The sequence below is a fragment of the Charadrius vociferus genome, unplaced genomic scaffold, assembly GCF_000708025.1.
Source record: "Charadrius vociferus isolate BGI_N301 unplaced genomic scaffold, ASM70802v2 scaffold118, whole genome shotgun sequence".
Classification (NCBI taxonomy): Eukaryota; Metazoa; Chordata; class Aves; order Charadriiformes; family Charadriidae; genus Charadrius; species Charadrius vociferus.
In genome coordinates, this window is record NW_009649846.1 from 863,793 (window position 1) to 887,457 (window position 23,665).

At 41.6% G+C, this 23,665-nt stretch overlaps 1 protein-coding gene across 1 annotated transcript in view; it reads left to right on the forward strand.

The window, feature by feature from the left end:
* Positions 1-3,052: 3,052 nt before the first annotated feature.
* Positions 3,053-23,665, forward strand: part of ALKBH8 (alkB, alkylation repair homolog 8 (E. coli)) — a 53,640-nt gene continuing 33,027 nt past the window's right edge. Inside the window, exons 1-6 of the mRNA XM_009890911.1 lie at positions 3,053-3,184; positions 9,147-9,387; positions 10,458-10,589; positions 11,470-11,565; positions 12,944-13,048; positions 19,686-19,756. Coding sequence (XP_009889213.1) covers positions 3,053-3,184; positions 9,147-9,387; positions 10,458-10,589; positions 11,470-11,565; positions 12,944-13,048; positions 19,686-19,756 — 777 coding nt within the window. The remainder of the gene's footprint in view (positions 3,185-9,146; positions 9,388-10,457; positions 10,590-11,469; positions 11,566-12,943; positions 13,049-19,685; positions 19,757-23,665) is intronic.

Consider the following 23,665-nt stretch of genomic DNA (forward strand, 5'->3'; position numbering starts at 1 on the left):
GGCCCTGGCCCTGGCCCTGGCTCTGGCTCTGGCTCTGGCCTTGTCAGGGTGAGGTGATGTGAGGGGCGGGCAAGGCCGAGTCAGCCCCTGCGTCTGCCTGGCAGCTTTTACACCCACCTCCGTGTTTACTCAGGGCAGCAGAGTGTGCGCACACTCCTGCTGTTACACCTATTATCGTTGTTTTTTTTTTAACGAGTGCCCAGAACCGCTGAATTTGAGGGGTGTCGGTTGCAGCGCTGGCTGTCGGTGGGGGACGCGGTGGGGATAGCCGCAGGGGTGTGCTGGCGCCTTCAGGCGTATCTTGGCCAATACTGGAACTCTTAAATCTCCGCACCGGGGCTGCTGAATTTCATTTTTTTCCCACGACTTTTGGTGTCTGTGTGTATGCAGCGTCTGTATACGTTTATGCGTACGCGTCTGCAGCACAAAACCAAGCCAAAATAGAGTAATAAACTGCCGAACTTGGTAACTGAGCTCGGCGCTCCCTCTGCTGACAGCTGCCGTTCTGCTCCACTCCAGCGACCGTGCGCTTTCGTTTTCAGAAGCCGCTTTACAGCAGATGAGGTTTCCCATTACATTAACAAGCGTTACATTAACCGTTGTGGTAATTTCAGGCCACTTGTGTGACCTGCTGTAACCTGACTTAGCATTGCAAGGGGAAACTGTTGCAGTGTCTTTTCAGGAAGGGCTTTTTTTTTTTTTTTTAATTATATACTTGTGAAAGGAGGTGATAGTAACGAGTAATCCACTGCTGCATGCTTTTTCTTCTGCAGTCATGTTGGCCTTTGTAAGGGGGTGTGTGAGATGCTACAAAATAAAGTTTCCCACTTCTATACAGTTGAGCGTGATTCCTTAACTCTGAAATCAAGGCAAACTGTTGGTTTCAGTGCCTGCAGAATTGTGCTTCAGGTAATGATGCAACAGACAAGGCAGAGAGTTTAGGCCCAGTTCAGACAGAGGCCATTGGAAGGTTCTGCTGTCTCAGCAATGCAGGTAATGCTGTTTGAGATGCCTTCAGGGGCTAGAGGCGTCCGGGTGACGTTTTCACGCATGACACAGCACATGGGGAGGGTCGTCAGCTTCTTGAGCAGCAAGTGAAAGGCCAGGCAGTGTAGGGTAGGACATCTCTGCCAGTTTTATATGCTGTTGTTTAGGCAGCTGAGTCACACTTCATCTGTCCCTTGCTCTGTTGTTGAAATTGTTGTTGCCAATTAATTTTCTTTGACAAGTGTTTAAATTCATTTGAGACTGCTGTAAAATTGGGTTTGGGAGTAGAAGAGCAAGGGTAGGAGGAAGAACCAACAAATGGTAAGGAGTGGCAAAAGACTGTCTTCTTTGGTAGCTTTTATTCTCTTCGTTTTTGGAGGATTAGAATCTGTTATTTCCAGTGGGTGCTTTTGTCATTCTGATTCTCTTTACAGATTTTTCTCTTTCAGTGCAGTTAGTGGTTGTGCATGTTGATGATGGTAGTGCTGCAGCAGTCACAGGGAATACATACTTACAGCTCCTATGTAACTGTTTAATATTTTTGTAACAGCTTTACTAGCATATTTGCATTTGTTTAAAAGAAAGTGTTTGCTAAGTCATTCAATACAAAATTGCATCAAATACTAATATGAAATGTTTTTTTACCTTTACAATCTTCCTGTGGTACGTCCTCATATTATCATGACTGTGTCTCCAGTTTAGGTACTGGGAAGCAGCTATGCAGTCTTGCAAGCCAGAAGGTATGCAAGTGGATGACTGACTGCTGAAGCAGTTGATGTATTTAAATAAGTAAATATAGTGGTGATTGGCATAGCTGTTTTTTTTTTCCTTTTCTTTTCTTTAAAAACAGAAACAAAAACATTTTTTGAGGTGAAGAGAGGATGAGGTGGAAGAATCATTATCAGATCAATGATAATAAAAGAATGGAAGAGGACAGACAACTGCAGTTGGATTGCCCACCTGTACTATTAGGAGGATTTTTGGGAGAGAAGAGAAGAAACCCCTAAAATATGGGTAAGGGTTTATGCTATAGGGAGAGAAAAACAGAAAGGTGAAGTATAGCCTGGAAGCTTTGTCATAGTCTTAAGTGAGGTCTGAACTCTTCCCTTGGGTTTGAAGGAAGTGGGAAGGAAGAAAGGTAAAGAATGTAGGCTCAGCAGGATGTAGAAAGGTACTGTATGATCTCAACATAGCGGTAGGCCAGAAGTAGCAAAAGATGCAACAAAACCTGGAGAAGGCCAGTGATGCTTAAGTAAATCACTGGTAGGTAAATGCTGTGTTGCCAGAAATTCAATAGCTAATATATCTACACAGTTTTCTGTTCCTTCTCATGAAAGGAATATGGTTTGCGTTAAGTTTGGCCTTGGGACATGTGCTAAATGAGGTGTAGAGCATCCTTGTCGCTAGTTCTTGGACGTGTAAGTATTGAACACATTTTTGTACTCTCAAAAAAGCAATTTTTGCCAAATGTCATTTTCACTTGAAAGTGGCAATTAGGAAAAAGGAATGAAATGGAAACAGTTAATCTCCAACTCAAGCATTTGGTGAGGCATGAATAATTTAGAAGCTAAGACCATATAAATCTCATGACAGGTCCGCATGCATTTCTTTTCTCTTGTTCTGCTCTGGAGAAGAGGAAATTAACTGAAACTACTATGTGAAAACAGGAGTGTCAGACAGGTTAAAAACTGCAAACACGTGTAGTGATACTGTGAATAAAGGAGTGGAGAGGAAGAGAAAAACTGGAAAATAAAATCTAGCATCATGGCAGTCTTTATAAAAAGCTTTATTTTTGGGAGGGATCCTTTTAAGAAAAGAGAGTTTAATAGCAAAACTTCAGAGATGGGGAAAACCATGCTATTGACTGAGGAAGAATGTACTTTGCAGTCTTGGTTTTGTCAGCCCCAAATAATGCATAAAATCTGGAATTATCAAAAGTCCTATTGCTGTTCTAGAGATGACATACAAGACGGGGAGGCTATCTCTCTAAAGCAGATGGAAGTATTTAGTTTTTCAAGCAGGACACTTACGATGTGTTGTTACTTTTGCTTCCCAGATAACCAACATGGAAGTTAAAACCAGTGAAGATCATTTTAAAGTCCATAAAATGAAGAAGAAGGTTTTGAGGAAGCAGATCAGAGCTCAGCATACATTGATGAGACATGAGGGCATTGAGTGCATCTCCCATGCAACACAGGTGACTGGCAGTTCTGATTTTGGTGGTTGTGTGAAAATGCTGCTTATCAGTATTTGATTCTTACATATGCTTTGTCTAAAATGCAGTTCTCCAAATGCACTTCCTGAGATTGAGGGTTTTCTGTCCCTCTTTGATTTCAAAGCAGAACTGTACTTCAGCAGTTTAATGTCTGTGGAGGGACTTTGATGGCCTTTGGATAAGTGTGTTTTTGGTTTTGGTTTTGTTTTTTAAATCTGAAACAGTAGTTCCTTGGATTGAGGAGGAAGAGGAAGCATGGGAAATGTTATCTTGTTGAAGCAGATAAACTTTTATTTCTCTCCATGATTTCTTTTCTTCTCTGGCTTTTAGCTTTTGTATCTTTCCTCTATACTTCTCTATCAAGTACGATTTGTCTCTTTTAAACTCCCTGTTAAAAACATGCCTGTCTTAGAAATCTTTTCCACATTGTTTCCTTCACCTAAATTGATTTAGGCTGTGGTTTTGTGGGAGTTGAACTGATTGACTTGCAGCTGTTGAAAAGGGGACAGCTTTCACTTCCCTTGCAGAAAAGGGGACAAGATAGGAGGGAATTCTCCTTTCTTATGATGCTCAATGAACTTTACAGAAGACTACTCAACTTGTTGATCTGTAGTTTTCTGCTACAGTGGTGAGTTACAGCAGATCAGAGGGTGACCTCGCAGATACTGTTATAGCAAAAAGTAGGTAACAGGAACTTGCAGACAGAAAGGGAAGAAGCTAGAGAGACAGTTTATAATTTCCTTCCATCAATCGTGAGGAGATGCTAATAGCTTGAAACACTGTAGAGCAGTATCATTTATTCTAGCCTTGGTCAACTTGACCCTGCAAATTCTTCCTATTCAGATATGGAAACATCACTTAAATCTTTATACTTTTTTGTGACAAAATTTCACTTAGTCTTCACTCAGATTTCGTGCCACATGGGCATGTGGTAAAATGACCAAGCAATCTTGTATATATTGTAGGCTCTTTGGAGCAGGGACTGTGTTTTTCTAGTGTTGCTTGGAAATGGGTCCATGATTTGGGACTTGTTCCCCTCGATACTGCCCCAGATACCAAATTATCCATTGAATCTATTCAAAGAGTAATTTTGGGGTCCAGCAAGAACTTAAAAAATGATGGAACATTTTAATAAGTGATGTATGAAACAAAATCATAGTGCTAGTGATAAACTTGTGTCAAGAATACAGAAAATGCTTTCAGACTTCATGCAAAAGTCAGGAGAATATGATCAGTTGCTGTACGTGCTGCTGTTGTGTAGTGACAGTCTTTGTAGATGAAGTGCGTACAGCCAGTGAAAGCCCTGGTTTGAGTCTCTGCGTTTCATCTACACACATGGGCCTCCCCATTAATAACATTCTACAAAATAACAATAATTAATAATGTGGTCAGCTTTGAAAAATGTGATCAGTAATGGACAGCCTGATGCTGTGCTAAGAACAAGTGTTAACAGAGCCATCGCAATAGGCATAATCACAACAGTAGCTCAGGCGTACTCACTACATAATTTTTTTTTAAATAATACTTCTTTTCAGTTTTAAACCTAATTGTCTTTTAGAGAAGTGAAATGCTATCATTTGAAACGATTGAACACTTTAACAGCTGCCTTCAGAAAAGGTCATAGAACATTTATAGACTGTAAGGAAAAAATTGTCTGAAAGCTTTCTGGAGAGGCATTACATGGAGTCAATCTGAGTAAATTGTTCCTAGCTGTTTGGAGTCACCATAGCTCAATCAAAACTTCAAGACTGCATCCTCATTTGGCCTTAAAAAGGGACTTAAACTTCCTTCAACCACCATGATTAGATTGAACATCCAGTTATGGCATATAGCTATTTAGATGTCAAAAGAACTTGTTAATTTATTTTGAAAAAGCCTATGTGTTTTCAAAGGATATTTATTGAATACTAGTCCTTTGAAAAGTTCTATTTTCTTGTTTCTTACAATATTTGGCAAACCAACAACAATCTTCACAACCGCAGTCCTTGATAATTTTGGATATAAATCACTATGAAAGCATAGAATTAAGCCATTGGTCATTGTTGTGAAGCAATCTGTGTTAACTAAGGATTGGGCATAAATCCCTGTTGTCTATAAAAACAAGAGGGAGAATTTTCAGGTAAGAGTGCTGGAGCAGAAGTGGATGCTCTGTTTCTAGCATCTGATACTTTGTTTTTGGTGAACCTGATTTATGGGGGACATGAGTTGGGACTGGGAATATCAATCTCTCTAGGCTTCGAAAGGGTCCTTGGAAAAGATGAGAAAACTGTTCTTAAAAAAAAGAATCACAGTTTTCAAAGGTTTTTCCTCTTTGTGTTTGTTAGTGGTAACAGATCTCTGGAAAAATTCCGTTTTGGAAGCCTCCGAAATGATGTGTGCCAGTATCACTGCTTGCCTGCAGTATGCTTGATGCACAGATGTGAGCTTGGTGTCACTGTCAGGGCTTTGGGTTTTTTGATCATGGGTCAGTTTACATGACACCAAGCCTGTTGGTGACTGATGGGGTACACCTGTCTCGAAGGGGGAAAGAAGATTTTTGCATAGGAGATGGCAGGGCTCATTATTAGGGCTTTAAACTAGATTTGAAGCGGGAAAGGGATAAAACCAGGTTCACCAGAGACAAGCCTGGGGGTGGCACATCAGTGTTTGTGGAATGGAGTGCTAGTGAGCTCCTTCAGGCTGCTGTCCCGATGGAGGTAGGGGATGGAGTACCATGCAATAGCAAAGACACAAGGGATATTGATGGGCTAGAAATCATGGGATCACCTGGGAATGGTCAGGTAGGAATTAGGGCTTCTTACAGCAAAATGGTGATGGGATCAGTAGCACAAATGAAGTGCATCTGCACCAGTGCACGCAGGATGGGCAACAGACAAGAGAAGCTGGAAGCCATTGTGCAGTAGGAAAACTATGATATAGTCACCATCACAGAAACATGGTGGGGTGATATGCAAAACTGGAGTGCTGCATTGGATGGCTATAAAGTCTTCAGAAGGTATAGGCCAGGAAGGAGAGGCGATGGAGTGACCCTGCTTGTTAGAGAGTGTTTTGATTGTCTTGAGCTTAATGATGGTGGTGATAGGATTGAGTGTTCATGGGTGAGAATCAGGGGGAAGGCCAACAAGGCAGAGTGGGAGTCTGTTATAGACCGCCCAACCAGGATCAAGAGGCAGATGAAATATTCTATAAGCAGCTGGGAGAAGTTTCACAATCACTACCACTTGTTCGTGTGGGGGACTTCAACTTACCATATGTCTACTGGAAATACAATACAGCAGAGAGGAAACAGTCTAGGATGTTCCTGGCGTGTGTGGAAGATAACTTCCTGACACAGCTGGTGAGTGAGGCACCAGAGAGGGTCCTCTGCTAGACAAGTTGTTCGTGAACAGAGAAGGACTTGTGGGTGATGTGAAGGTTGGAGGCTGTCTTGGGCATAGCGTCATGAAATGATAGAGTTTTCAATTCTTGGAGAAGTAAGAAGGGGGGTTAGTAGAACTGCCACCTTGGAGTGGAGGAGGGCAGACTTCAGGCTGTTCAGAAGGCTGGTTGACAGAGTCCCTTTGGAGGCAGTCCTGAAGGGCAGAGGAGTCCAGGAAGGCTGGACATTCTTCAGGAAAGACATCTTAAAAGTACAGAAGCTGGCCATCCTCATGTGCTGAAAGATGAGCTGGCAGGGAAGAAGACTGGCCTGGCTGAAGAGAGAGCTTTGGCTGGAACTCAGGAAGAAAAGGAAAGTTTATGGCCTATGGAAGAATTGGCAGACCACTCAGGAAGACTACAAAGATTTCATGAGGCTACGCAGGGACAAAATTGGAAGGGCCAAAGCCCACCTAGAAATTGATCTGGCTACTGCTGTAAAAGGCAATTAAAAATGTTTCTGTAAATACATTAACAACAAAAGGAGGACTAAGGAGAATCTTCATCCTTTATTGGATGCAGGGAGAAACATAGTGACCAAAAATGAGGCAAAGGCTGAGGTACTTAATGCCTTCTTTGCCTCAGTCTTTAATAGTAAGACCAGTTGTTCCTAGGGTACCCAGCCCCCTGAGCTGGACGACGGGGATGGGGAGCAGAATGAATATAATCCAAGAGAAATGGTTAGCGAGCTACTACACTAAGAAGCACACAAGTCTGGGATCCACCTGAGGGTACTGAGGGAGCTGGCGGAAGTGCTCACCAGCCACTTCCCACCATTTATCAGCAGTCCTGGCTAACCGGGGAGGTCCTGGTTGACTGGAGGTTAGCAAATGTGACGCTTATCCACAAGAATGGCCTGAAGGAGGATCTGGGGAACTACAGGCCTGTCAGTCTGACCTTGGTGCTGGGGAAGGTTATTTAGCAGATCATCTTCAGTGCCATCATATGGCACGTACAGGACAACCAGGCAATGAGTCCCAATCAGCATGGGTTCATGAAAGGCAGGTCCTGCTTGACTAACCTGATCTCCTTCTATGACAAGGTGACCCACGTACTGGACACAGGAAAGGCTGTAGATGTTGTCTACCTAGACTTTAGTAAAGGCTTTGATACTGTTTCCCACAGCATTCTCCTGGAGGAACTGGCTGCTCATGGCTTAGACAGGCATACACTTTGCTGGGTAAAAACCTGTCTGGATGGCTGCGCCTGAAGAGTTGTGAATGGAGTTAAATCCAGTTGGTAGCTGGTCACAAGTCGTGTTCCCCAGCGCTCAGTATTCAGGCCAGTTCTGTTTAATATCTTTATCAATGATCTGGACGAGGGGATCGAGTGCACCCTCAGTAAGTTTGCAAACTTACAAATGACACCGAGTTGAGTGGGAGTGTTGATCTGCTTGAGGGTAGGATGGCCCTACAGAGTTATCTGGACAGGCTGGATTGATGGGCCGAGGCCAATGGTATGAGGTTCAACAAGGCCAGATCGCGGGTGCTGCACTTGTGCCACAACAACCCCATGCAATGCTACAGGCTTGGGGAAGAGTGGCTGGAAAGCTGCCAAGTGGGAAAAGACCTGGGGGTATTGGTCGATAGCCAGCTATAAGCCAGCAGTGTGCCCAGGTGGCCAACAAGGCCAATAGCATCCCGGCTTGTATTAGAAATAATGTGGCCAGCAGGACTAGGGAAGTGATAGTACCTCTGTACTAAGCAGTGGTGAGGCCAAACCTCAAGTACTGTGTTCAGTTGTGGGCCCCTCACTACAGGAGGGACGTTGAGGTACTGTGGTGTTTTCAGAGAAAAGCAATGAAGCTGGTGAGGGGTGTAGAGAGCAAGTCTTATGAGGAGCAGCTGAGGGAACTGGGATTGTTTAGCCTGGAGGAAAGGAGGCTGAGGGGAAAGGAGTTTGTAGTGAGGTGGGGGTTGGTCTCTTCTCCCAAGTAACACATGATAAGACACGAGGAAATGGCCTCAAGTGACACCAGGAGAGGTTTAGATTGGATATTAGGAAAAATTTATTCGCCAAAAGGATTGTCAGGTGCTTAGGGACATGGTTTAGTGGTGGTTTTGGCAGTGTTAGGTTGATGGTCGGACTTGATGATCTTGAAGGTCTTTTCCAATCAAAACAATTCTATGATTCTATGCTGGTTTGAAGCTTAAGTGCTCTTGTAATAGTAACTACATACATTCATTGAAGAGGTATATCTGATAGAGGTTGCAAGCTTTTCTGCAACAATATGTGTTGGGCAAAGATTGCCTGAGCCTCATATACCAAACATTCATTGAAGAGGTATATCTGATAGAGGTTGCAAGCTTTTCTGCCAGAATATGTGTTGGGCAAACAAAGATTGCCTGAGCCTCATATACCAAGCTCATTGAAATGTAAATATCTTGTATAGAATACATAAAAGAGTACTCATGGGTTTATTATTTTTTCTTTATAGAGCTGCTGTCTTGGTAGAGTGTTAGTTTTAAATGAACCAATAGGAATCACTAATTCTCCATTTTTTTTTTTTTTATTTCTCTTCAATTAGAGCCTGGTTATTGCCAATGCTGGTCTCGGTAATGGGATGAATAGACACCAGCTGCTCAGGATAGTAGAAGAATATGGATTGGTGGAAACACTCTTAATGCCACCAAATAAACCATATTCATTTGTGAAATATGGGACAACAGAAGAAGCCAAGAAAGCCTTTGATGCCCTTAATGGAAAAGAAGTAACACTGGAAGACTTTGGCCAAAACATTGTTCTATATATTAATTTTGTGGAAAAAGGTATAATTTTTCTGCTTTCCTGTATATCCAACTTCTTGCATACTTTTGCTTTTACTTCCTAGGTTGTAAATATAGCAAAAAGCTGGTCTTTGTAAGTAGACACAGAGAATGAAAGCCAGAATCTAAGATTCAGGACATAAAATAATCTTTGCTACTGTATTTCATGATAGGATACTCTAATTTGAACTCCTTTACTTGGAGGCAAAAGGAGAAACCATTTTAGGTTGTTTCCAGACCATTCAGTACTGCACTTGAAGGTTTTGTGATTAACAAGCTAAATTGGGACCCAAGAGATCTCTGGACAGTTCATTGGATCTTCTGTGTGGCCTTGGTCTTGTCATCTCTATCTCAATTCCAAGAAGGAAAATAGGCCCAATGAGATTTCTGTGGTGATTTTTGTTGTTGTTGTTTGTTTTTTCCCCTTTCTCTCCAGGCTTTTTTTAATGGCTGACTATAAGCTGTTTCAGACAAGAACTGTTGCTCTTCCTATAAGCTTTTATAGTGTCTAGTGAAAAGGGTTCCTGGTGTTGGTCTGTACGTTCTGCCAGCAAATAGCTTTTTTAAGCTATTAGGATAGCAAACTGAATGTCCCTACATCACCAACATTTTGTGTTCACCTAGGTATTGCATTATTGTCCTCCTTATTTGATTACAGATTGCTTCTCTGGACAGAGTAATCTGATGATTTTGTAAATCATGAAAGTTCTGGAAAATTAAAATGAAATGCAGGTAGAATCCTGAAGTGATTGGGAAATTCTCCTCACCATTATTTTGACAGCAAAATCACAAATGGTTTGTCATTTGAGTAGTGTGGAGTCTTGTTGGTCTTACACAGTAAAATTTTTAGAGTGCTTTGCATGATGCAAAATTTGGGCCTTACTGTGTTTTGTCATGCCAAAAAGGGATCATTCATTCACCAAATAGGATCCCAATGAGGGCTCCATTGTATCATTAAAGTAAATATTTCTACAGCTATACTATAGTCTCATACATAGTAAATATCCCTATAGGGAACGCATGGTTTATTTTCTCTAAACAGTGACAATATTTTCTTTTTCCATACACACTAGTTTTCTGGCAGAATGCTGTTCCTGCAAGCTTGCCTCCGGGTCTTATGGTCATTGAAAAGATTATTTCTCCAGAGGAAGAGAGGAGGATGTTGGAAAGTATTGACTGGACAGGAGATGAAGATACTCAAAATGGTGGGCAAAACCATAGAAATCCAGACCTTCCATCCTTTTATGCTTTTTTTTCCCTTCCCGTTTACAAGAAGTCTGCATCTTGGTAAATGTATTGTTTGAAATCATTGCGTGTTTGTTCTTAGTATTACAGAAATTGGGTTTTACATTGCAAGTGATAAACTCCTGGGAGCAAGTGGTCTGAATTGATACTCTGGTATGGATTTACTTAAATAATTTTCCTGCATCCAGAAACAACTGAAGTCTTTTTTATGTGGCTTATGCCAGGCCCAAGACTGTTCTGCAAAGGTTACCGTTGTAATTTATGTCCAACTCAGGAGCTGTGTCTTCTCTTAAATCAAAAGGAAGTCAGTGAGACACACACATTCTGGATGCTTTTGTGCTTTCACTTGAGCTGTGTGGAGTTAAATCTCTTAATAAATGAGTTGTTCTTGGAATTCACTTCAAGGTTTCTCGATAACTCTTTTTCATTGGAGCAACACGAAGGGTTATATTGACCTTAGCTAACACATAGCTTCGTGATTGGTGGAAGTGAAGGATCCTGCTGTATCCATAGGATATTAATCAAGTCCAGATTCAGAGATCAGGGCAAGAATAAATATGCATTAAATGTGGCTCAAGAAGATTGGTGCTCTCTGCTTCCTGCATGTACAAAACCACCATCAGTTTGACTTCAAACAGCAGTGAATGTGATGCTTGATGCAAATACAAAAAGTAATAAGGCAGAAGTGTGTGCCATGAAGAACAAGGGTCACATACATTGTTTCAACTGTTAATTAAAGAATATTTAGATTTAACAGGTTAGATGAAATAGGGGAGCATAGCAAATTGCTATACTGTTTTATGTAGTCTATGCTTACTTTAAACTTATGTGTTTTTACAGCCCAGAAGACTTTAAAGCATAGAAGAGTAAAACATTTTGGATATGAGTTTTGCTATGATAACAACAATGTTGATAAAGACAAACCTTTACCTGGAGGTGAGAACTTCCATATTAAATCATACTTATTTTGCGCTGATGTTTGAACCATCATGTAAAGCCTTTAAGCCTCACTGAGATAGATATGTGAGATTCTGATAAAAGGAGAGCCTTCACTGTATCTTAAGCACGCACTGAACGGTGCTTTTGAATGGGATCCATTCCAAATTACCGTGAGTGCTTGAAGCTTGTTTTCCAATCACTTGCAGCCAAGGATTGCTGCCCTTTGAGGTCCAGTCAAATAAGGCTTTTGGGAGTGTAATTGTCATTCCTTTTTAGCTTTTGTTTCATAAAACAATTATGTGTTACAAATTACCTATTCATTTGTTTGGGGTTTGTGATGTATATTGCTGTGTATATTTATCTTGACTAGCTTGAAACTTGCTGGATGCACACCAAAATAAAATTTCCTTTAGAGTGAAAGCAATTTTGAAAAGGTTTGAATACTCTTATTTGGAGCTGAGAGCTGTGAGTCAGAGCAAAGCGAGTGAGTCATCTTATAGTCTTAGATTTAAAAATAGTAAAATAGGGGAGTTAAATTCCTATAAAGCTTGAAGGTGTTTAAGGTGATGCATGTGTACTGGGGTGGATGTAGCTTCCAACAGAAGGATTCTGGTTACATTGCGATTTTAACAGTGAAGCTATATAATCATAAAAGCATTGGTATTTGAGCTGTTTTCTAGTCTCACAGCTAGAATATTTTATGTATGAGAAAAGCATAAACACTTCATTGGTGGAGAACAATTAAAAAATAAAAATCAGTAGATTTGTGAAAGGGCTGTTACTAGCATGTTTGTGGGTGTTACCTGCAACAGAATTTTAAGTAAAGTCCTCAGGTAAAATAGCAAACCGACTATTCGGTGAACTTTCATTCCTGTTAAACCAGTTTAACTTCAGCAGATTTTTTTGTGTGATATTAAATCTAATTCAGTAACAGATTTTTAGGAGGTAAATTTTTTAGAGAGCTCTCTGCACAACTTCTGACTTTCTGTATAATAATTTTTCTTTTTGACTGCAACTTTTTTACTGTAGGTGGTGGCAACTTTGCCTCTGATTTTATATACTTTTATTCATGTGCAGAGACAGTGCAGTTTGCATTTGTAAGGAGTAGGCTTGATCCTCTTCTGAATGCAGAGGCTTTGGCGGAATGGCCTTTCTAATTGTGAGATGTTATAAATGTATTGGATTTGCAGATCAGGGCCCCAGTTCTGACGTGTGTGTTACAGCAAATGCAGAGTGATCACTATTAAGGATGGACTCATGTGTCTCTGAAGTTGTTTGCATGTATTTTGTCCAGTTACTGTATTTATTGTAAAAAGAAGGGATAAAAATGTAAAAAGCTATCCTGTCTTGCTTACAGTTTTGTTTCTATAACTAGGTCTTCCTGAAATTTGTGACCTGTTCTTGGAAAAGTGCTTGAAGCAGGGATATATCAAACATAAACCTGATCAACTGACTGTAAATCAGTATGAACCTGGACAAGGTAAATTTATTTGTGCTTCAAAATTTTTGAGCTCTTTACCTTACATTGTGGTTTAACCCTGGTGGGCAACTAAGCACCACACAGCCACTTTCTTACACCACTTCATTGAATCATCATAGAATCAGAATGGTTTAGGTTGGAAAGGACCTTGAAGATCATGGAGTTCCAACCCCCCTGGCATAGACAGGGACACCTCCCACTAGACCAGGTTGCCCAAGGCCACATCCAGCCTGGCCTTGAACACCTCCAGGGACAGGGCTTCAACAACCTCTCTGGGCAACCTGTGCCAGTGCCTTACCACCCTCAAAGTGAAAAATTTCTTCCTAATGTTTAATCTAAACCTGCCCTCTTCCAGTTTATATCCATTCCCCCTCATCCTGTCACTACATGCCCTAGTAAAAAGTCCTTCCCCAGCTCTCCTGTAGGCCCCCTTTAGGTACTGGAAGGCCGCAATAAGATCTCCCCGGAGCCTTCTCTTCTCCAGGCTGAACAGCCCCAAGTCTCTCAGCCTGTCCTCATAGGAGAGGTGCTCCAGCCCTCAGATCATCCTTGTGGCTCTCCTCTAGATGTGCTCCAGCAGGTCCATGTCTTATGTTGAGGACTCCAGAGCTGGACGCAGTACTCCAGGTGGGGTCTCATGAGAGTGGAGTAAAGGGGCAGCATCACCTCCCTTGACCTGCTGGCCACAGTTCTTTTGATGCAGCCCAGGATACAGTTGGCCTTCTGGGCTGTGATTGCACATTGCTGACTCATGCTGAGCTTCTGGTCAGTCAGCATGCCCAGGTCCTTCTCCTACAGAATTGTGCTATATTGTCTCTGCAGCAGGTGCAGACATGCACCTGTGTGATGAGACCTCTAACAAGAGAAAGCCATCACAGTAGAGGGGAGACCAAAGAACTGGTATGGGGGTTAGAACAAAGATGTTTTCTCTGGAACTCAACAGTGATTGCCAGCAAATCTCTATCTGCTTTGTATGGTACAACCAGTATGACAGAAACGCTTAAGCAGTCAAGGGTTCTAGAGCTTTTGTATGTTCTGCTCTACCCTAATATTCCTTTTGTTAAAGGCATATTTGTAGTGCAAAAAGAAGTTGACTTGATTAGAATTCTCATCCGTGGTCTAAATGGATGGCAGATGGCCTGATGTATTCTTGTCTATTGGCTGGGTTCATGGAAAATTTGTGGCATTTGATCTGCTTCTATAGAAGGTTTGCCCAGGCAGTGTGCTTCAGAAGTAGAAGCCTCTTTCTTGCATCACTGCCAGTGTCTTGAGCTTTTAAGTTAGTTACCCAACAGAACCAGAAAGTTTATTCTTCATATTAATCAGTTTCATGTCTGAACACAAGAAGCACATGAGGGGAGGAGTTGTAACTACCTTACTAGTACTGACTTACTAAAATTAACAATTACTCTTCTGCTGCTGAGCCTCAGTCTGAAGGCTTGAATATTCTGCTTGTCTCCAATACTCCTGAAGCACAGAGAAGGAACAACAGAGATTGCTGCAAGTTGAGCTTGCTATGCAGTTTTTCAGGGCAGAGTTGTTTCTTGTTCCAATTGTTGGCTTTTGTGCTTAAGAATTTTCCTTTCTGTCTTGTACTCCAGATCTGGGCTTTGTGTGTGGCTAGAGATAGATGTTCATGTGCTCACATGACATTCCAAGTGCTGTGATTTTTCTCCCCTTTGGTCTGCTCCTTTTCTCTGCACTGGAAGTCAGCTGTTAGCTTATCTGATCAGCACTTGTCTTTTGTAGTCCATACACTTTTTTACGTAAGAGTCTAGCAACGCCCAGCTAAGCTGAAAAGCTGTCTCTGGGCACAGTATGTTCTGGCCAAAAGCCAATACCAAAGTTCTGGTGGACTTCCCAGTAAGACTTGTAAGGTCTGCAATTGAAACGGATAAAAGGTAACTATAGGTAAGGGAACAATGCAGCAGTCCTGCCGGAAAGGGAGAGTAGGTAGTATTTCATGAACTGGTGCCAGTGTACCTGATATCTCCCAAGTTTGTCTCCTGTAATCTACCTTCCAATATCCTTATAGGTATCAATCCGGCCACCCTCCGTGGCACAGACACAGGTGTATGGGTTGGTGCCAGTGGGTCAGAAGCTGCTGAAGCCCTAAGCCAAGATCCAGAAGAGCTTTTGGGATACAGTATGACTGGCTGCCAGCGTGCTATGCTTGCCAACAGGCTTTCCTACTTTTATGACTTAACAGGTAAGTGCCCCCAAACCTGTCGTTGTTGATCAGCCATTGCAATTTCAGCATGACTGTATCACAGCTTCTGTAGAGGAGTGGGATGGATACGATGACATAGACCCCTTTTGGGATGAGAAAGTAGCATGCAGCTATTGTAAGGAGGCATCTAAGAAGCAGAAAACATATTGTAACTGTGTGATAAGACTTGTTATAATGCTTTGTAACTCAGTTGCTGCTGCTGGGCATAGCTGGCATTCGTCTGAAAGATGATGATGTCAGGAGGCCTTCATAAAAAAGCCTAAGTCCTTTCCTGCCTTTAGGCTGCTATCTGTTATCAGGCTATGTAGAAGTCAGCTAGCTCAGAGACAAGCTGACTGCAACAGTTGGCTCTTTTTGAGTAAAGTGGAAGTAGTGGGAGAGCCACCAAAATGATGTAATCGAAGGCATAGACATGACTTCAACTGTGTGTGGCATTGAAGATAAGAGTGGAGGGATAGGAATTGTTCTGAAGAGCAACAGAGATAATGGCAAAGGAAGGGGGATGACTTTTATTGGTGAGAACAGGGGAAAAAGGTGAGACCTGTCTGTGAAGCTACAGTATCTCTCTTTGGAAGTGGAATTTTAAAAAAAATACCCCGAAAGCCAAACTATTTGCAATTTTTTCCACCTTTCTCATCCCTTGTTACCTGGTAAGCAGGCAGAGATGGTGATTCTTGTCTCCCATTGTATCAGGATTACCTGTTATGTTCTGAAGCAGCTCTTAGTTAACTTTTTTTAAATATGTTTCTCTTGTGATCCCATCCTGTAGTCTTTGGAGAGCCACTCTAGGAAATAAACAGTATAAACCCAGCTTTTTTTGTTTTCCCTTTCTTTTCTGTAAGGACCAAGCATAGCTATTGACACAGCCTGCTCCTCTAGTCTTGTCGCTCTGGAAAATGCTTATAAGGCAATTCGTCATGGACGGTGCAGTGCAGCCCTCGTAGGAGGGGTCAACCTTTTGCTGAAACCCAACACTTCTGTTACCAGCACCCAGTTCCTCTTTCCTTGGTACAACATCCCTTGGCTGGTCACAGGCAAACCCGATAATACACCCTTCCCCCATCAAATCTAGTTTAAAGCCCTGTTAATGAGCCCTGTTAATTTTTGGGAAAAAAAACCTTCTCCCCCCTTTGAGTGAGCCAACCCCTGTCTGCTGCCAGCAGCCCTGGTGCCACATAGGCCATTCCATTGTCAAAAAACCCAAAATTGTGGTGGTGACACCAGCCACGGAGCCACGTATTAACAGACTGAGCTCATCTGTTTCTTTCAGTGTCATTATCTGCAACGGGAAGTAGGGACAAAAAAATAACCCGTGCTCCAGATCCCTATAGTAACTGTCCCAGGGCCCTGACATTTCTTTTAATAATTTTTGCTCTTTGATTTGCACATTCGTCGCCCCCCACATGGAAGAGAAGCAGCGGGTAGTAATTGAGATAGGGGAGAGAATCGGAAGGATAAAAGTGAGAATACTCATGGGTTGAGATAAAGACAGTTTTATAAGTTTGGGGAAAAAAAAAAAAGAAGAAAAAAGAAAGGAAAGAAAAACAAGTGATGCAAACACCGCCCACCCCCTCCAAACAATTGTGCACTACTGATGCCCAGCCAGTACCTAAGCAATAGCATCTTTGGTAAACTTCACCTCTGGTTTTATTGCTGAGCATGATGTCATGTGCTCTGGAATACCTCTTTGGTCAGTTGGGGTCAGCTGTCCCAGCTGTGTCCCCTCCCAACTAGTTGTGCACCTCCAGCCAACTCTGGTAGGGAAGCATGAGAACCAGAAAGGACCTTGACTCTGTAAGTGTTTCTCAGCAATAACTGAAACATCCCTGTGTTATCCACACTGTTTCCATCACAAATCCAAAACGCAGCACCATACAAGCTACTGTGAAGAAAATTAACTCTCTCCCAGCCAAACCAGTACAACTTAAATGAAAATCAGAAAAGAATAGCATCTGAATGTGACATGGTGTAGGGACAAGATTTAAGCACCTGCTTAGCTTATTTTCTCTGTGACTGGAGATGCTTTGAATCAATACTAAAGTCTTTATACTGGTTTCTGAACCTGGGAGCTTGTGTTTAGAAGTACATTCTTTGATACTACTGTTATGGAAATTGACTGTGTTTCAGAGTCCAAGGCCATAATGTGGAAACAAAACATAAAAAGATATAGGAATAAATAGTTGTATTTGGTTTTGTACTGAAGTGCATTTTTTCACTTCAAACTTTTCTTGCTCCCTGTACTGTGCATACAGTCTCCAGAAAACAGCTCTTGCTGTTAGTACATATGATATAATGTTAGTAAATGTGATATATGGACTCGTACGTATGATACAACCTGTGTTCCCTAATGTGAGGAATAAGAAATTACTCTATTTCTGTAATCTTCCCCAAACTGGAGACATCTGAAGAGACGTTTGCTTCTAATGACGCCTCTAGGGAATAAATCATGTGCTGTACTTTTTGCTTAGGACAGTCATCAAGGCTAAGTATCTGGCTTCCTTTCTAGAGTGGATATCTCATTTGTCCTTAGGAGGAAAGGACAACAGCTTTTCTTTCAGAATTAATATCTGACAGCTAATACAGTATCTGCCAAACAGTGGTCTGAAAAGCTGAGCCTATTGGTTTATGTATCTGACAATCTGTTACATTGATACAGCCACCTATTTCTGGCTGGGATATCAGAGGAAATTAGTTAGAATTGTAGATTTCTATCAAGAATAGACACAGTTTTTAAAAACAAACAAATCTAAAGCAAAATACCTTTTCTTAAGTGCAAATTGTTAGGATATGAACGAACCAGAGTGCAGTCAGATTAATACCTTTAGTATCTGCGTTCCAAGCCAGATTGTTGCTAGCAATTACGCTTAAGATTTTAAAAAGTGACTGATAGCTTTGGGTATCTGAGCTGTAGGTGCTATGCTTAAGACACATTAAATTAATTCCTTTTTGAGGGCACTTTGTTCGTTCAGGGTCCTAATAACGTTTAAAGTTGTAGATTTATACTTGGAAGTTGCCATCTGCTTTGAATGCTTAGGTGATGGTCTCTTACTATGTGCTACATATATGAACAGCAGGTAGGTAGGTCAGTGTGGTCTTGATGAAATTGTCTGGGTGATGCTGAAGAGAGCAGTGAATGTTCTCCTGTTGCACAGTGAATTGCATTGACGTCAGCGTGCATCTGAAGGCAGAGTTTCAGTGCTTTATACTGAGGCTAGGTTATGAGCAAACATAAACAGGTATGTGTCCTTGGTTTTCAAGTCTCACCAATTTTCTATCAGATTAAATGTTGGCCTCATAAAACACTTGTATTGCTTTCACTGAAAGTAACAGAATTCAGAATATTTACATCTGGAGGTAAAATCTGTCATATAATAAGGATGCTTTGTAGGGCTGACTGACAGGAGAAAATTTTTTCAGCTCAGAAATTCGATAGAGTTTGAATGTCGATGTAGTTTTTAATAAGCAAATAGAACTGTTTTTACTGGGATCACATAGGAGTTACTCTGTCTGGGCCTGCTAAGGTGTCAAAGGAAGGTGTAGTTGCAGTCCTCCTGAGCTGTGTGCTGGCCTTGCTCCACTGCTGGCTACAGTTCCCCACCATGTGGTGAGATCTTGCTGTGGCATGCACACTGCTGTTTCAGCACTGGGTGTTAAAGTGTGTGGCATGAGCTACAGGGAATGGCAATTTCTTTCCAATCAGCAGATCTAAAATAAAAATAATTTAAAAAAAAAATGCTGTCCCTTTGGCAATTTTCAATTCTGTGTGGTTACTCATACACACACCTAACAGATGTACTACTCAGGGATTAGCCTGGCAATGGTGTGTGGAGTTCTGGCAACTGCAAAGCAGAGCCAGGGTTTGGCCTTGACAGTGCCTGCATTCGTGATAGTAGGTCCTAATTCTGAAGCTGAGACCTTTAGCACAGTCATTTGCTCAGCAATAGGAGGGAGTATTTGGGATGACTCCTCCTCTGTGAAGAAACTAAGGGAGAAATAAGTGATCATGGATGATCTAAGGCCCAAAATCACCTAATGTAGCATAACTGTTAGTGCTAAGTGCTAAACCGCCTAAGGGGAGAGCATAGTGATTTCAGGTGCTCTCTGCAGCAAAGAAAGAATTTGGAGTCTTCAGAGGGTGAGTGAGGCCTTTGGGTGCTCTGAACTGGTTTCCAGATATTTCCACTAATTATACAGGATGCTTGTGTTAACTGTGTGCATCTAATCTGGGCATGTAAATCAGACAATTGTCCTGAATTCTTTTGGAAGGCAGCTTCCTGCTTTATGATAAATTTTATTTGTTCAGTCATACATCCCAGTTTTCTATGTGGACATCCATGGAAATAGAGCTTGCTGACAGATACCACTCTATTATTATTATGCTGACTTTTTGGTTTTTTTCTTATGCAGGAATTCCGCCTCATATTGATACACATTCTGCTTTTGACGATGAAATAATCTCTCTCAGTTTAGGAGCTGAGGTAAACTTAATGTTTGTAATTGTTTTGATGATGCTTTATTGAGAACTTTCATTTTTATGTTTAATACAAGTTAATTTGATTTTCCATAGTGTCTGTTCACACTCTTCTGAGTTTAATATCAAGCATGTAAGGTAATGTGATATGCTAATTAAATAAGTAACTGCAATGAGATGTTACTGGAAGATTTGCCAGAGATGTCAATGATACCCTATTTTTAAATCTTAGCATGCAGTTCTCCATCAACCTTCCTTCATATTGTATTAATCTTAGAAATCATATCACTCCTGGTTATGTTTCTACTTCCATTTCTTCCTGTGTCATCCCCTGTTCCCTCTGGTCTGCATAAGCCTCCCATTATTTTTATATTCAGTACACTTACAGTAGGCTAATGTAGATGTATTACCTGTAGAAGGTCCAGTCCGAGTCTGAACCCCACTAAGCTAGTCATGAGGTAGGCAGGTGCTAGCCTAGGTGCAGGCAGAGGTAGACTCTGATCTCATGAGCTTCCAACATACGCAGATGATGTAGACAAAGAGTGGGAAGGGAAATGGAAGAACAGTGGACTAGCATGAAGTCATTCAACACAGCAAGAGCAGGGCTGAAAACAGTCAATATCATCTAGTCTCAGTACTCTAATTAGTGTCTTTACTTTTAGTCTATTTGGATTCATCTGCTGCATCTGTGCCCATCCGTGTTTTATAAATTCAGTGTTACCCTCTCTGCCTTAAGCACTACTGCAGCAAGTCTTTGCTACTTGGCCTTCCCATCTTCCTCCGCATTTCTTGAGACTATATTCTACAAATCTGCAAGGCCTGCTTCCATTGCTGTCTTGAGCTTTTTGTGACAGGGGACTTACGTGTATTGCTGTATATTCCCATGGTACTAGATAACTATAAGCTTAACAAGGCTGAGAACAGGTTATTGCAGTGGGTAATAAAGGTTTGACTTTTGAGTTTTTCCATTGAAAAGCTATGAATGCTGTATAAGAATGATTTAATCTGCTGTTTGTTTTTTCTGGCAGTGGTGTGTAGATGACACAGATGTATGTGCTTATAGAGTTGTACCTGTATTACCAATAGTGTTTTCCCATTACAAAACAACAACTTTGATTATTGCTCTGGGTTTGTCTTGCTCTTTAGGCAGAGAGAGGAACGTGGCTGTATATTCTGAGCACTGACATTTTTTGAATATTTAGTCTTGGCTGTGTCGTCGACTTCCTCTTTTCTTCTCGCAAGTTGTGTAGTAGATGTGGAGCTCCTGGGACTAGGGGTGAGTCTAAGGAAGGATATCTTTTTCATTAACGTATGTAGCAGTGGCACATCTGTGTTCTTGGTTGCTTGAAAAGGCGGTGTCAGTGTTGCCAGTCCTCTCAGCCTGATCATAGATGTATTTGTCCACCACTCTCAAGAGCATCCACTCAAGTAGGAACGTCTGGGATTAGTTGTGAGGGTGGTATTGACAGCGGCAGTAGAGTTCTTACTACTTTTGTTTTGGAATCTCCCAAACTAGGAGCTACTTCCTCACGTGGCTTCTGCACTTAGCCTTGTCTCAGAGATAGTGTGTTCTCCTCTGTTCAACTGCAATGTTGTCTTTAACAGTGCCAACACTTCCATGGTAGGTAGCGCACAGGAATGTCAGTTTCTTTCATGTGGTTTCTCTAGGAGAAGGGCTCTAATTGATCTTCTGTGTAGTTTATCCATCCTAAGTTTAATTTTTCTAATACGTGCTGAGCATTCAGAGTAGCACAGCAGTACATGACCCCAACTTACAGCTATTCCTATGTTGATCTTGTAAATATAAAAAATATTACTTTAGTTTATTTTATAAAAACTGGATTGGTGCTGTAGTTTTGCACATTTTGCCTCAGTCTGCAGCCTCAGTCTTTCTTACTCTTTCCATTTCAATTAAAAGGCCGACTCTAGCACAGATGCTCTGTTATTTCATTGATGAGGCACCACAGGTAGTGCATTTCTCGATTATTATATTACAGTATACCTTTGTGATGATCTTGGAGATGGCCGAAAGCAGAGTGATTTTAATCACCTGAGAAATCCAAACGTTTCTGGGAAGTGGACTGCCTGGAGCATTATGATGATGTTAAAAATTGGAATGTGTACATTTCAATCAGGGAAACAGCCAGACTTGGGTCATTTCAAGCATATGCATTGGATACAGTCTGTTAGATAGCTCCCAAGTTTCAGTGCCTTTTCTTAGTGGGCCATTAATGCACTTTTCAGGTGCAAACAATCAAAGCACACTTGTAGTAAAACAAGGCAGTGGCGGTGAAATGCTGCCATTGGCTTTTCTTTCGGGTAATTTTACAACTTTTTATGATTTCTTTAATGTGGTTTTGTGCACTTAGCTCTTAATCTGATTTTAGAATGTAAATATCAGTTGCAGTACCATGTGAGTTAGCTATTTTAGGAGTGAAGCCCCCTACTCTATTCCTATTAAAGCTTACCGCGTACAAAATTTACACACTCCTATAATAAGTAATTGGAGTTGCATATACAGCAGCAAACTTTGGTATCTGTCTCTTTTTCTCTCTCTTCTTCTCTCTGCAGTGTGACTATTTTTTTCACCGGAATAAGTTAGGCTACCATGTGATGGAAAACATACGTAAACAAAGTCATATGTCTTGTCCTTTTTTTATTCTCCTCAACAGTAAAGGCACACTTTTAAATAAAAAGTGCTGTAAAGAAATAGCCTTGCAGCCCAACAGGTTCTGTATCCTATTTTGGAAGTTGGTTAACCAGACACTTCAGAGGAAGAAAAGAGCAGAATGCCTCAAATAGTTTATTCTTATACTAAGTCATAGAAAAAGCTTTTGTTTTGATTGGTTTTATGATTGTCCTTCCAGGATCTGAGTTAGGCAGATTATAGTAACTATGATAAATGCTTTGGATTAAAAAAAAGAAGTCAGTGGCAGAGCAGGGCAGTATGCACCAGTGCCTTTCTAGCCAAGTGTCTTAGCTAACAGCATAGGTTCTCAAACTTATATCATCTTCACAGAACCACAGAATTGTTTAGGTTGGAAAGGACCTCTTGAGGTCATCTAGTCCAAGGCCCCTGCTCAAACAGGGTCAGGTAAAGCAGGTTGTCCAAGACTGTCCAGTTGTGTTTCCAATATCTCTGCAGATGGAGACTCCAGAACCTCTCTGGGCAAGCTGTTCTGGTGTTTGACCTCCGTCACAGTGAAAAAAAACCCTTTTTCTTGTGTTCAGATAGAATCACATGGGTTTTAAATTGTGTCCGTTGTCTCTTGTCCTGTTGGTGGACACTACCAAGAAGAGTCTGGCTCCCTCTTCTTCATTCCCTCACATCAGGTATTTATACACATTGGTAAGAGCCTTCTTATCTGAGCCTGAGCCATCTCTTCTCCAAGCTGATCGGTCCTAGCTCTTTCAGCACCTCCTCATTTAAATATCCTCCTTTATCATCTTCATGGCTCTGTCCTGGACTTGCTCCAGTAAGTTCGTATCTTGTAGTGGGAAATCCAATCCCGGTACTGGACACAGTACTCTAGGTGCATCCTCACAAGTGCTGAGTAGAGAGGAAAGATCACCTGCTGGCAGTGTTCTTCCTAATGTAACCCAGGGGGCCATTGGCCTTTTTGTCTGCAAGAGTACATTGGTGGCTCGTGTTCAACTTCTTGTCCACCAGGACCCCAAGGTCCTTTTGGCAAAGTTGCCTTCTAGCTGATCAGCCCCCAGCGTGTAGCGATGCATGGAGTTATTCCTGACGAGATGCAGGATTTTGCATTTGCCTGTGTTGAACTTCATGAGGTTCCTGTTGACACCAGTTCTCCAGTATGCCCGGGTCCCTGTGAATGGCGGCACAACTATCTGGTGTATGAGCTGCTTGTCCTGGTTTTGTATTGTCTGTAAACTTGCTGAGGGTGCACTCTGC